Source organism: Martes martes (assembly GCF_963455335.1).
Source record: "Martes martes genome assembly, chromosome: 14".
NCBI lineage: Eukaryota > Metazoa > Chordata > Mammalia > Carnivora > Mustelidae > Martes > Martes martes.
The window spans coordinates 59,417,177-59,432,629 of record NC_137902.1 but is presented as its reverse complement, the minus strand read 5'-3'; the positions used below and the strand labels follow the sequence as shown (position 1 = coordinate 59,432,629).

At 34.2% G+C, this 15,453-nt stretch overlaps 1 protein-coding gene across 1 annotated transcript in view; it reads right to left on the bottom strand.

Annotated features, from left to right (window-relative positions):
* CTNNA3 (catenin alpha 3) overlaps positions 1-15,453 on the bottom strand; it is a 1,754,201-nt gene that overhangs the window by 126,567 nt on the left and 1,612,181 nt on the right. The window contains exon 15 of the mRNA XM_080823473.1: positions 6,341-6,522. Coding sequence (XP_080679599.1) covers positions 6,341-6,522 — 182 coding nt within the window. The remainder of the gene's footprint in view (positions 1-6,340; positions 6,523-15,453) is intronic.

The window sequence follows — 15,453 nt, the reverse complement described above, 5'->3', positions numbered from 1 at the left end:
GCTTAAACTTATGTTTACTCCATTGTTGATGTTTGGGTTTTTGTTTGTTTATTCTTGGTTTCTGAATTCAAGTGCAATTTCTTTTTTTTCTTTTTATTAATTAATTTAAATTATTTTTTAAATTTCCTAATTCATTCAACCAGTATGTATTATATATTGTTATATATATTGTCCTATATATTATATATTGTAATATATATACATACATGTACACATACTATAGCATATATAACTATATATAACTATTTTGTATATACATGGTTTAGGCTGCATAAGTTCTGGGTATAAAACAATAAAGTCAAATTTCATACTTTCATACATTTTATAGTTTATTAGGGATATAGAGGAAGGGAATATATAAATAAATGGCCTAGATAATCCAGGATGTGGTAACTGCTAAAAAGAAAGCTAACAGGATCTTGTAATATGGAGAGACAGGTTGGGAAGAAGGCTACATTGGATGGCCAAGAAGGTATCTATGATGGAACATTCCAGCTAAGACAAGAAAGAAGAGTCATTTAAAGTCATGAAGGCTTACCCTCATATCTGTTTTTGCTTGCTTGTTTGTTTGTTTGTTTCCCTGTTTCTCAGTGTTTATGCTCAACCACTTTATCTCATTTTTTTGGTTATAGCTTTTTATTCCCCTTCTACAATTTCTTTCTATCTCTTCACATTTCCTCTCTCCCTTGAGATATTTTAAAGTCTTGTCTTGATTGTGCTTCCTTTAAGATACTATGCTATTTTTATTTTCTTTTAATTGTTTTAAAGATTTTATTTATTTGATAGAGAGAGAGATAGAGAGGGAGGGAACACAAGCAGGGGGAATGGGAGAGGGAGAAGAAAGCTTCCCACTGAGCAGGGAGCCTGATGCAGGACTCCATCCCAGGACCCTGGAATCATGACCTGAGCTGAAGGCAGACACTTAATGACTGAGCCACCCCTATGTTATTTTTATTTTATCAGCTAGTCTCTCATGACCTCTTTTAACAACCATTTTTTTCTTTCACCATTTAGTGAAGCTACTCAAAGTACCCACAAATGGAGAACTGACAAAATTACACTATCTTTTCAATCTTCATTTTTGTAAAGATTTTATTTATTTGAGAGAGGGAAAGAGAGCACAATGGGTGGAAGTGGCAGAGGGAAGGGCAGAGGGAGAACACTCCCTCTGAGCAAGGAGCCCCACCCCATGGCAGCTGATCCCAGGACTCTAGGATCATGACCTGAACTGAAAGCGGATACTTAACTGACTGAGCCACCCAGATGCCCCTTCAATCTTCATTTTAACTAAAATTTCTTCAAGTAAGACAACTCATTGATCACTCACTGACATTCCCTGAACTATGGCCCAGAATCCTTCTCACGTTACAAATGTTCTTATAATCACTTGAGTGATCTGTTTTTATGGAATTCTATTTCCTCTGCCCACTTCTTGGAATTTTGCTTCTTGTGATTTTGTCCTTGTTTATCCTTCTACTTCTACATTCTGTCTATAAATATATTTATATACACTCTAAATATTTACACTACAGAGTTAAGATTTTTCATTGCCCTACTTATCAACCGATATTAAAACAGCTCTTAGTTTATATTTTTTTCCATAATGTGTTGTTTTCCATAGAAATCTATGGACACTTTAAACCATTTCTAAACTCTAATTCAACTTTTTATAGTAAATGTTTCTTTCATGAATGTTTCCTATCTAGGTTAATTGTATCAATGCCATAATAAAATATTATTTATTAATCCTTATTTTCAAAATCAACCTATAACATAAGCATGGGGGATTTAATTACTGAGAAGAATGTAAATATTACCTATCTTAACAATGTGAAAGAAGATGCAGTGGAGAGAAGTTGGGTTATGAATGAGATATAGAATGGGGCAGTAAGAGTTGGAAGAGTGAAAGCGGGAATCTCTTCATCATACATGGTTGGAAGTTGAGATATAACTAACATAATAACAAAAAACCAGTTATGAATAAAGTAATATTATCAAGAACTGTAAATATAAACAATGAAAATATACAAATTCATCAAACTAAGGAAAGGATGAGGGAAAAGTCAATAAATTATAACTTAGGAAAGAAAGTATGTTGCTTAAAGGTATGGAGATAATCACAAGAAATGAAATCATACAAGGTTAAAAGTACCTGCCTTTTCTTTGTGGAGGTAAGGATTGTTTTTCATAAATTGTTAAAATTTAGTTGGTTTCACTTTGCTCTCTCTTCTCCCTCATACATACACACACACACACACACACACACACACACACACACACAGTGGATGTTATTTATAACATATATATTTTTTGTATATGAGGAAAATACATGTATGTTTAGTATTGTTTAGGTCAAATTCCTAGGTATATGGTAATTCCTTTCAATACATACATTTAGGTTTAGACTTACCTATGAAAATATTTTCAGGATGCCTGGATGACTCAGTTGGTTAAGCAACTAACTTTGGCTCAGGTCTTGATTCTGGAGTGCCAGGATCGAGTTCTGCATGGGGCTCCCTGCTCAGTAGGGAGTCTGCTTTTCCCTCTGACCGCTCCCCTTTCATGCTCTCTCTCTCTCTCATTCTCTCTCTCACAAATGAATAAATAAAATCTTAAAAAAGGAATATATTTTTCAATTATACTTTTAAATACTAGTTGTTTTATTATTTCTTAAATTATTCTTCAAAGGGTCCAAGGATAATTATACTGGAGCTTCTTTGCCTCTTCTTTATTTCAAGGTCATTTTTCCTCTTTTCTTCTTTCTTTCTTTATTTTTTTTTAAGATTTATTTATTTATTTATTTGACAGAGAGAAATCACAAGTAGGCAGATAGGCAGGCAAAGAGAGAGAGAGAGGGAAGCAGGCTCCTTGCTGAGCAGAGAGCCTTATGCGGGACTCGATCCCAGGACCCTGAGATCATGACCTGAGCCAAAGGCAGTGGCTTAACCCACTGAGCCACCCAGGCACCCGTCTTTCTTTATTTTTATCTCATAACTGTCTCTTAGTTAATCTCCTGCTTGATTTTAATGACTGTTTTTTTTTTTTTTTAAGGTTTTATTTATTTATTTGACAGACAGAAATCACAAGTAGGCAGAGAGGCAGGCAGAGAGAGAGAGGAGGAGATTTTAATGACTCTTATGGAATTTTTATGTGAATCTATTTCCCTCTGGATACTTCATAATTTGTCATTTTTGATTTTTTTTATTCTTTAATTTTGATGAACTTGTTACATTCCTCAATCCCTTTTTTTTGTATTTTTCATTCCTCTTGGCTTTTTATTTTGACTACAGATTTTAAATATACATCTCCAGCTTTTTATTATTTGAATATAGTTGACACAAAATTAGCTTTAGGTGTATAATATAGTAACTCAACTTCTCTATACATTTCTCTATGCTAACTTAGCTATCATCCATTACCATTCAACACTATTACAATACCATTGACTATATTTCCTATGCTATGCCTTTCATTCCCATGACTTATTCATTCCATAATTGAAGCTTGTATCTCCTACTCTCTTTTACCTATTTTGCCCATTTCTCTACTCCCTTTCCTCTGGCAATCAACAGTTTGTTTTCTATATTTATAAGTCTGATTTTGCTTTTTCTTTATTTATTTTGGTTTTTAGATTCCACATATGAGTAAAATCATATGGTATCTGTCTTTCTCAATCTATTTTACATAGCATAAATACCATCTAGGTCCATCCACGTTGTTGAAAATGGCAAGTTCTTTTTTTTTTTTTTAAACAGTTGTGTAATCTTCCATTGTGTATATATACCACATCTTTTCCATTCATCTATACAGGGACACTTGGATTGCCTCGTATCTTGGCTATTGTAAACAATTCTGTAGTAAACATTGGGGTCCACATATCTTTTTGAATTATTGTTTTCATTTTCTTTGGGTAAAACACCACTAGTGAAATTATTGGATCATATGGTATTTTTGAAATTTATTTCAATTTGATGTGTTGCATTACAGTTTTATTTTTCTGTTTTGTATTTGTTTTTAGACATAATGGTCTCATTAGCTGAATTGTCTTGATTAACCTCTTGTTTCTTCCAGCTTTATAGAGGCATAACTGAAAAATACAACTGTAATATATTTAAAGTGTACAGGGTGGGGATTTGATATATGTTTATATAGTGAAATGATTACCACAACCAAGTTAATTAATACATCCATCAGTTTACATAGTTACCTTTTTTGTGTGTGCATGAAAATGCTTAAGATTTACACTCAGCCAATTTCAAGTCTACAATACGGTATCTTAACAATAGTCACCAGACTGTATATTAAATACTCAAAGCTTATTCATCTTATAACTGAAAGTGTGTGCTCTTTTACCAACATCTCCCCATTTCTTCTATCCCTCATTTTCCACCATTCTACTCTGTTTCTATGATTTTGATGTCTTTTTAAGATTCCACATAGGGGTGCCTGGGTGGCTCAGTGGGTTAGGCCTCTGCCTTCGGCTCAGGTCATGATCTCAGGGTCTTGGGATCGAATCCCTCATCGGGCTCTCTGATGGGCAGGGAGCCTGTTCCCTCCTCCCTCTCGTTCTCTCTCTCTCTCTCTCTGTCTCTGCCTGCCTTTCTGCCTACTTGTGGTCTCTCTCTGTCAAATAAATAAAATCTTAAAAAAAAAAGATTCCACATAAAAAGTATTTCACCACATACATATATTATATAAATATATAAAAATATATATTTATATATATAGTGATATATAATGTGTATTTTATATATATATATATATAAAAAATATTTTCCTTACTCATTCTTCTTTTGAGGGACACCAACATTGTTTCCATACCTTGGCTATTGTGAATAATGTTGCAATAAACATTCATCACCATACCCTCCTTATAAAATACGTATCTTAAAAGTTTGTCCAATTTTATAAATCTAAAAGTTACTTTATTTTAAATTATTTTAGGTTAAATAATATTCACAGATTTATGGGTCATATTTTTATGGGGAGAAACTTGTGAATTATCTGCTTATGTCTTTTGCCCATTCTAGGATATTTGTTTTTTTTAATCTTCATAATGTCGTTAAGTATTCTTTATATATAAATATATATAGAATATATATATATTTATATATATATAAAGAATATAAATATTCTTTATATATATATAAATGTCATGTTTTTGTTATTTTTTGTTACAAATGTTTACCCAATTATCCATTTATATTTTGATATTATTTAGAACATTGTTTTGATCTACAGAATTTTTAATGTAGTTAAATTTAATAATCCTTTTTTATAAATTCTTCCTTTTTAGCTAGAGCTTAGAAAGCCTTTCTCAATCTTTTTTTTTTTTTTTTTAAGATTTATTTATTTATTTATTTATTTGACAGACAGAGATCACAAGTAGGCAGAGAGGCAGGCAGAGAGAGAGGAGAAAGCAGGCTCCCCATGGAGCAGAGAGCCCGATGCAGGGCTTGATCCCAGGATCCTGGGATCATGACCTGAGCCGAAGGCAGAGGCTTTAACCCACTGAGCCACCCAGGTGCCCCACCTTTCTCAATCTCAATATCAGTAAAAGATTTGTGTACATTTTTCCATTTGTTATGATTTTAAACTTACATTTATTACTCGATCTAAAATTTATATTTATGTATAATGTATGGTGATATAAATAAATGTTTTTCTAAGTCTACCAGGTCTGCTTCAGAGTATTCTTCTGCTCTATGGCTTTTAAAATGACACCAACACTAAATTACCTTAATTATTGTAGTTTTGTATATTTTAGTAACTGGTAGGGCAAGTACTATATTATTTCACTGCTTTTGGCTAGCTCTATAAAATAATATTTTGAAGCTATAATAAACATTTTATTGCTTTTGGAATTTACACATAATGTATGATTCTTTCATGTATATCATTGTCACTGTGATTTAAATATATATTTGGTTGATATCTCAGTAGCAAAAGATATCATGAATCTTGATGACACACAAATCATTACAACTAAAGTTAAGTAGCTATGGAAATGAAATACTCGGATAGCTTCACTGAAATCAGTTTGATTTACCAATTTCTTTGTAAAATAGTATGCTAATATGAAACACAAAAAAGATTCCTAAGGTAACAGGGTATAAAGGAGATTTCTAAAATAATTTTTGGCCATTTATGAGAAACTTTCCCATATTCATTTACCAAAACCTCTAGAACTACACACCTACAGCTTTCTAAATCTATATTATTTGTGTTTCTCCCACCATTTAATTTTTAGCACCTGCCTCTTAGAGAAACTTAGGTTTCACTACTGTGACAAATGTTTCTACCAATTATAAATGTTACGCATCATTTTCCACATAATTACCTTGTGAAGTCTGTCATCTCCATCATAATCATACACATCTTCTTGGCCAGAACAATGATATCATTGCTGGTATCATCCCAAATCTCAATCTCAGCATCCAGTTTACTCTTTACTTTCTTGAAATCAGCAACTTGCTCAGCAATCTTTTCCTTTTCTGCCTCAGGCAATTGAGTCATCTTAGCCTAAAACATGTGATAAGTAGATTTATAATCATTCCACTATGCCAAAAAGCATTTTAGGAACAAGTGGTCATTATAGGATATTCTTAAACTTGATCATTGAGAAACAGAGACATGTCATAATTTTTTAAAAATCATAGAATCCAAATTTCTAGGCTTAATTTTTCCTATGAAAAAAATCTATTAAACGATAAATGTTTGCTCTAGAACTACAATGTTAAATTTGAGAATAACAATGTATAATTTAGTATCTGACATATTTAATTCTTCTCCTTAATATGTGAGACTTCTTAAATTTCTAATGCAATATAATTTTAAATTAATTCAGGCTTAATATATTAGAAAAGCATATACCTTATTTAATTGTACCAATAATATTTTTCAAAAGGTAGAAGTATAACAAAACTATCTGGAAATGTCTACTGGCATTATAATGTCTGTTTATACATGCATGTATATACATTCAGACAGATCCTTATACAAACACTGCATATATATTGGGTAAACAATAATAATATACATTTATAAATCATACATATTAGATAAGCACGTTTAAAATCATAAGGATGTATATGGGTATTTTGTACATATAAATACATTCAAGTGTGTATGTTTATACAAACTATTTGAGGGAAGAGTAAAAATGTTATGGGCAGGTTTTATTACGGCAGCCTTCACTAATTAGCATCCTGAGTTTTGAGGTTCTCTTCTCCCATGCCCAGCTAACTTCCTGGGTTGGCTTAGTATTATTCTTTGGATAAGTCGAATTTTTAACAGAGTGTAACTTGCATTTTCCACTTGGAATCTGAAATGTGGGAAGGATAGAAAACCATCTAAACCATCATATTCACAGCATTAGCACCTGGGACGTATAGCTTTTTGTCAAATGAAGAATCTTGAAGTAAAAGTGATTTGACAGTATCAAGACCACAAAATTTTAGGCAACAGCCTGTGCAATCATATTCTCAAAAAAAAAAAATCTATATACATTCTAATAGGATGAGTACATGGGCCTTAGAGGGAGTAGTTAAAATGATAAATCATTTAAGTAAATTTTACTTATTATTCATACCGAATATGTGATACCTACAATGCCTATATACTTTCAGATGCTAGTCTCTAGGACATCCATATATTAGCAAATAAGGAAAATCACCTGAAAAAGCTTTGAAATATTCTGGACACTAGGCTCAAAGTCGTTGAAATACACTTTATTTAATCAATAGTGTACAAGAACAAATAAAGCTTAAATATATGAATGAAGAAATTACAAGCATGATCAGTGGAAAATCCAACAAAAAAATGAAAATTAAAGAACCAATATCAAGTGTCTGTCATTTATTGTCTATTTACTATAAGACTAACTCAGGGTCTAAAATAACTTGGTGTCTGTGAAATCTCAGCATAAGTTATCCATGCTTCAGTTTTAACCTAGTGATGAAAATAAACAATGAAGCTTTCCAAATCGAAGCTTCCTTTAAATTTCTTAGCATAATGTTTCACACATAGCAAATGTTCAATAAATGAAAACTATTTCCTATTCAGTAAAAAAATTATAAAATATATTCCCATATCTATATCCCATATCTTAACATTTTTCATTTTTTGCATTATTTCATTTGAAGAATTAAATTAAGCTATGAGAATGGGTTTTTAACTGATGAGCTATACAGGAGTCACTTAGAATCTGAATCATTTGTAGTTTCCTTTCTCAGGCAATGTGGCCTACTAAAAGAAAAGCAACTTTTACTACTGCTGGCATATAGCAAGGCACATAAGTGAAGACACAGCTCACTTATGTCTGAAATCAATAGTATGCAAACACATTAAGTAAACTGTAAGCTACTAACCCAGTAAAGTAGCTCAAAAATTGACATGAATTTTCTCCATCTTGACTACTGGTCATTATCATTCTCTCCATTTTCATTTAAAAAAAAAAAAAGTTTAAACTTTTCAATAATAATAGATGTAGGTAGATTCAACTGGGATCCCTTTTTATGGTCTTTGTCTCAGAGGTAATAAATCCATGAACTGGGATCTAAGAAATAATTTTGAAGTATACAGTGGAATATCATGGAAAATTATTTACCATCCTCATTAAAAAAAAAAAAAAAAAGGCTATTCAAGAGGTGTGGTTAAGTGTATTTTAAGTTCTGTTCCTTAGAATCCTACTGATTTCCAATATGACCTTAAGGAAGTCCCTTAACCTTCCTAAGTTTCTCCAGACATGAAATGACAGTAAATGTAGCTGCTACCCACCTGCCATGCAGGGACCAGAGTAGATTATTGGATAGCACTGAGGCTGACCCTGTCATGCACAGGAGTCTCATCGGTTGCACTCGATTTCCTTAATAACATCTCAACTCACATGGTGAATTATAATCACCAGATGTTTACTTCTGACAGGATAAAGACCAAAAGTTGGGCGATAGTTTATAAAATTAAAAGTTCTAGAAAATTCTCACTCTCCCACAGGAGGAACAACAACATCAAAAAACCATTAAATGACTGACACCTTTCCTGAAGATTTTTAGTGCTTCTGTGAATGATTTATTCTATTAATCGATTTACATCAAAATAAGACTTAGGAGAACACTTCCTCTTCAGAAATTCTGAGCAAAAATTCTTTATTGGTTAATTGCATGCAGGATAAGGAAAGAAACAAAGCTTAACACAAATCAGGTAAGTGGGATTTCTGATGTTATTGCTGGCTGGCAATATGTCTCAGCTTCTGCACGAATCTATGGAGTAGAACTGTGATATAAGTAGCTATCAAAGGCTTTTGGAATCACTGCCATCCCAGTGAGATTATATTTTGTGTCAACTGACTTTTGGAATTTTCTGCCAAGACAAAAATAGCTAACACAGATATGCCAGACACTCTTCCAGGCACCTTACATATATTTAACTTCACTCTTCATCACAGCCCTATGAGGTAACTATACTATTATCCTAATTTTAGTATATTATGAAACTGAGTGTGCCGAAGGTTAAGTTATGAACTCAAGATCATAGTGTTAGTAAATGGTAGAGCCAGTATGGAAGCTTAGAAATTCTGGCTCTAGTGTTCTTGCCCTTTTACGATGCCAACGAACATGAGCAACATTGCCCACAATATAACAAAATATTCCCATTCAACTTGATGTTATTTCTGTCACCTTCTCCTTTTGAATCCGATTATTCTCCAAAGTCTAGTCACATACATTCTAGAATCTGTTTCCTCATCTGTAAACTAGAGACAATGACATTCACCTCACAGGTTGTCTTAGAGATCAAACGAATACATGTGCATGAAGCACTTTTTATTCTCCTTAGTTGTCTTTAAATGCCCACTGTTAACTTACACTAACAGACTCAGTTCTTCATTCTCTACAGTGATCCTCAGAATTCTATTTCTAATGCTATCTTCCTTTTTTAAAAATTTGTATTTTTCCATTACCATATTAAGCATTTTCAAGTATCTATATTTCCCCATATCTATAGCTTTATCTATATCTACACACACACGCTTATATATGATATGACAATATATAATTTATAATTTCAGCTCTAAAGCAGGGGTTAGCAGAATTTTTCTGTAAAAGGCAAGACAGTAAATAATGTATGCTTTTTAGGCCATACCATAGCACTCTCTGGCAAGACTCAATTCTGCTGCTGTTATAATAATGCAAGAGCAGCCCTACACCATGCAAACCAATGAGTGTGGCTGTATCCCAAAAAATTTACATGAGCATTGAAACTTCAGTTTCATATAATGTTCATGTGTCCTAAATATTATTCTGATTACATCTATTCTGATTTTTTTTTTCAACCATTTAACAATGTAAAAACCATTCCTAGCTCACGGGGTTATACAAAAATAGTTGACGGGTCAGATTTGACTGTAGTTTGCCAATATTTGCCCAGTCCTTTATCCTCTTGATTTCTGTGTTCCTCTGTAGTACGGCCTGCCACCCAGCCTTGCATCCCTTTTAAAAAAATTTTCCCTTTCTTTATGTATCCCATTCTGTCTGGCAGAGAGAAAGTTGGTCCATTTCATCTCCAGTACTTTTATCACAACCATGTCCTAGTCTGTTTCCCAGGTCAATTTTGTCACTCATTTTCAATCCTTTTGTCTTGTTATCACTTGATCCAATGTATCTGATTTTCATAGAATTGTGTAAGTCTTCAACTAAAGACAAGAGCTTCCAAGTCTCCTTACTGAATAAAGAATATTAATTCCTGGGGCGCCTGGGTGGCTCAGTGGGTTAAAGCCTCTGCCTTTGGTTCAGGTCATGATCCCAGGGTCCTGGGATCGAGCCCCGCATCGGGCTCTCTGCTCCGTGGAGAGCCTGCTTTCTCCTCTCTCTCTGCCGCCTCTCTGCCTACTTGTGATCTCTCTCTCTGTCAAATAAATAAATAAAATCTTAAAAAAAAAATCTTACTCTAAAAAAAAAAAAAAAAGAGAGAGAGAGAATATTAATTCCTTAAATACCATCCTTTAATTTCTTTAACTAAAGTAGAAAATTTATATAGAAAAATGCCCAAGTCATAAAGGTACACCTGAAACTATTTTCATAAACTGAATGCATCCTTGTACCTAGCACCAAAAAAAAAAAAAAAAAAAAAAAAAGGTTTGCCAGCACTCCTGGAAGCCTCCTTGGGACCTATTCTAGTCACTATCTCCCAAGAACCATCAGTCTCTTGATTTCAAAAACTACAGATTTTCCTGTTTTTGAATCTTATAAAAATGAAATGATGGTACATGTGATCTTATACCTGGCTTTTTATGTGCAACATTTATATATTTGAAATACATATATAGCGTTGCATGGTGTTATGCTTACTCTCCTTACTCTGCACACACAGAATTCCACTGTGCAAATGTACATCATCTACTGATGTGCTTCTATTAATAATCTTTTAGGAAGTATTCCATTTCTGGCTGTTATGAATAGTGAATATTATTTTTCTTTTGATGGACATATTCACATACTTTTCTTGAGTATATATCAGGTAAAATTACTGGACCTCAGAGATCAACATAAACTTTGCCCGTAATCACTTTTCAATGCCATTTTATCTTCCTTTCATACACTGTACCCTCAAGCTAAACAATTTGCTGTTGCAGGTGAATATATTGAGATATTACCCATTAATGATTTTGCTGATCTTTTCTCTCCCCATCTTTGTTGGTCCAAACTTAATTCTATTTTCAAGCCAAATGTATGTAGTCCATCCTCTTTTTTCCTCCAGCTGTATATAATTATTCTTTTAAAAATTTCAGAACGTGTGTGTTATCAGTTCTCCCTTCAAGATATTCATATTATTCTCTCTTATAGTCTAATTATTTGTAAATATGTATATCTTATCTTACTCACTAGAAGAAAGGTCTTTGAAAGCAGAACCACCTTTCAGAATAATAGTGGTCTCTCTCTCCCTCATGTACATACCTACGTATACGTTTATTTGTATTTTATTGGTCTCCTTCCCCTAGAATGTAAGTTCCCTGAAAGTAGGACATGTATATGATAAATGTTTATAGTTGTTAACAGAAATAGGAGGTAAAGAATAGGCTTGTGGAATTAAAATTTTATAGCATTGATCTGACATTTACTTTGCCATCTACATCTATATACTTTTCAAGCTTCTATCTCTCCAAGGTAGAAATTAATTTCTCATCTACATTTTTTCTTGTCCACTCTCAAACTTGGGTCCTCATTATTTTTCTACAACTGTATTAACAGCACAATTGATCTTACCTTCTTTCCATCTGCTTTTTATTTCATTATGCTCATTACTACTACTAAAAATATTAATATGCTAATGTTATTTTTTAAACATTTTCCATGATTTTCATTATCTCTTTAAAAAGACAAAAAGAGGGGCACCTGGGTGGCTCAGCAGGCTAAAGCCTCTGCCTTCGGCTCAGGTCATGATCCCAGGGTCCTGGGATCAAGCCCCACATTGGGATCTCTGCTCAGCGGGGAGCCTGCTTCCTCCTCCCTCTCTCTCTGCCTGCCTCTCTGCCTACTTGTGATTTCTGTCTGTCAAGTAAATAAATAAAATCTTAAAAAAAAAGACAAAAAGAAAGGAAAAAAGGTGTTACGATAAGAAAAATGCACAAAAAGTTATCACACAAGCCTCTGTCCAAGCTCTTACTCTGCCAAGTACTAGCTTTGTAGCAAGTAACTGAACCATCCTCAACCTCAATTTTATCGTATGTTAAAATGATGATAAACTTATTACAGGTTTTCTGACAATTAGAATTATGTCTGTAAGTAATGATGCCTGGAATATATTAGGGACTTAATAAATGGTACCTATGATTGATGTACATAAATGCCTTCACTTTAGCCTCCAAAGCTTCCACAATACTGTGGAGGACAGTTGAGCCTCTGCTTTCGACTGGGGTCATGACCTCGGGGACCTGGCAACGAGCCCCACATCAGGCTCTCTGCTTGGCGAGGAGCCTGCTTCCCCCCTCTCTCTGCCTGCCTCTCTGACTACTTGTGATATCTATCTGTCAAAAAAGTAAAAAAGTAAATAAAATCTTAAAAAAAAAATATTTACCTTGCTATCTCACAGAGTTTAGGCAGGAATCAAGTAAATTATATAGAGTAAATATATGCCATAAGAAAAAAACATATAGAAATATAAAGTCATTATAATTCTCTTATTCTCAGAAGCTCCAGAATCCAAGTCGCTTATTTTGCAGATAAGGAAACTGAGTCCCAGGAAAGAAAAATGACTTGAAAAATATTATCCAACTGGTTAGTGGCAGATTTGGTCTTTTTTTTTTTTTTTTTTTCATAAACATATAATGTATTTTTATCCCCAGGGGTACAGGTCTGTGAATCGCCGGGTTTACACACTTCACAGCACTCACCATAGCACATACCCTCCCCAGTGTCCATAACCTCACCCCCTTCTACCTCCCCCTCCCCCAGGAACCCTCAGTTTGTTTTGTGAGATTAAGAGTCATTTATGGTTTGTCTCCCTCACGATCCCATCTTGTTTCATTTATTCTTTTCCTACCTCCCAAACCCCCCATGTTGCATCTCCACTTCCTAATATCAGGGAGATTATATGATAGTTGTCTATCTCCTATTAACTTATTTCGCTAAGCATAATACCCTCTAGTTCCATCCACGTCTCGCAAATGGCAAGATTTCATTTCTTTTGATGGCTGCATAGTATTCCATTGTGTATATATACCACTTCTTCTTTATCCATTCATCTGTGGATGGACATCTAGGTTCTTTCCATAGTTTGGCTATTGTGGACATTGCCGCTATAAACATTCGGGTGCACGTGCCCCTTCGGATCACTACGTTTGTATCTTTAGGGTAAATACCCAGTAGTGCAATTGCTGGGTCATAGGGTAGTTCTATTTTCAACTTTTTGAGGAACCTCCATGCTGTTTTCCAGAGTGGTTGCACCAGCTTGCATTCCCACCGACAGTGTAGGAGGGTTCCCCTTTCTCCGCATCCTCGCCAGCATCTGTCATTTCCTGATGTGTTAATTTTAGCCATTCTGACTGGTGTGAGGTGGTATCTCATTGTGGTTTTGATTTGTATTTCCCTGATGCCGAGTGACGTGGAGCACTTTTTCATGTGTCTGTTGTCCATCTGGATGTCTTCTTTGCAGAAATGTCTGTTCATGTCTTCTGCCCATTTCTTGATTGGATTATTTGTTCTTTGGGTGTTGAGTTTGCTAAGCTCTTTATAGATTTTGGATACTAGCCCTTTATCTGATATGTCATTTGCAAATATCTTCTCCATTCTGTCAGTTGTCTTTTGGTTTTGTTAACTGTTTCCTTTGCTGTGCAAAAGCTTTTGATCTTGATGAAATCCCAATAGTTCATTTTTGCCCGTGCTTCCCTTGCCTTTGGCGATATTCCCAGGAAGAAGTTGCTGCGATTGAGGTCGAACACTCCCTGTGTTCTCCTCAAGGATTTTGATGGCTTCCTGTCTCACATTGAGGTCTTTCATCCATTTTGAGTCTATTTCTATGTGTGGTGTAAGGAAATGGTCCAGTTTCATTCTACTGCATGTGGCTGTCCAGTTTTCCCAACACCATTTGTTGAAGAGACTGTCTTTATTCCATTGGACATTCCTTCCTGCTTTGTTGAAGATTAGCTGACCATAGAGTTGAGGGTCTATTTCTGGGCTCTCTATTCTGTTCCTTTGATCTGTGTGTCTGTTTTCGTGCCAGTACCATACTGACTTGATGATGACAGCTTTGTAATAGAGCTTAAAGTCTGGAATTGTGATGCCACAAACTTTGGCTTTCTTTTTCAATATTCCTTTGGCTATTCGAGGTCTTTTCTGGTTCCATATAAATTTTAGGATCATTTGTTCCATTTCTTTGAAAAAAATGGATGGGATTTTGATAGGGATTGCATTAAATGTGTAGATTGCCTTAGGTAGCATTGATATTTTCACAATATTTATTCTTCTAATCCAGAAGCATGGAACATTTTTCCATTTCCTTGTGTCTTCCTCAATTTCTTTCATGAGTACTTTATAGTTTTCTGAGTATAAATTCTTTGCCACTTCGATTAAGTTTATTCCTAGATATCTTATGGTTTTGGGTGCAACTGTAAATGGGATTGAGTCCTTAATTTCTCCTTCTTCTGTCTTGTTGTTGGTGTATACAAATGCAACTGATTTCTGTGCATTGATTTTATATCCTGACACATTATGGAATTCCTGTACAAGTTCTAGCAGTTTTAGAGTAGAATCTTTTGGGTTTTCCACATATAGTATTATATCATCTGCAAAGAGTGATAGTTTGACTTCTTCTTCGCCAATTTGGATGCCTTTAATTTCTTTTTGTTGTCTGATTGCTGAGGCTAGGACTTCTAGTACTATGTTGAATAGCAGTGGTGATAATGGACATCCCTGCCATGTTCCTGACCTTAGCGGAAAGGCTTTCAGTTTTTCTCCATTG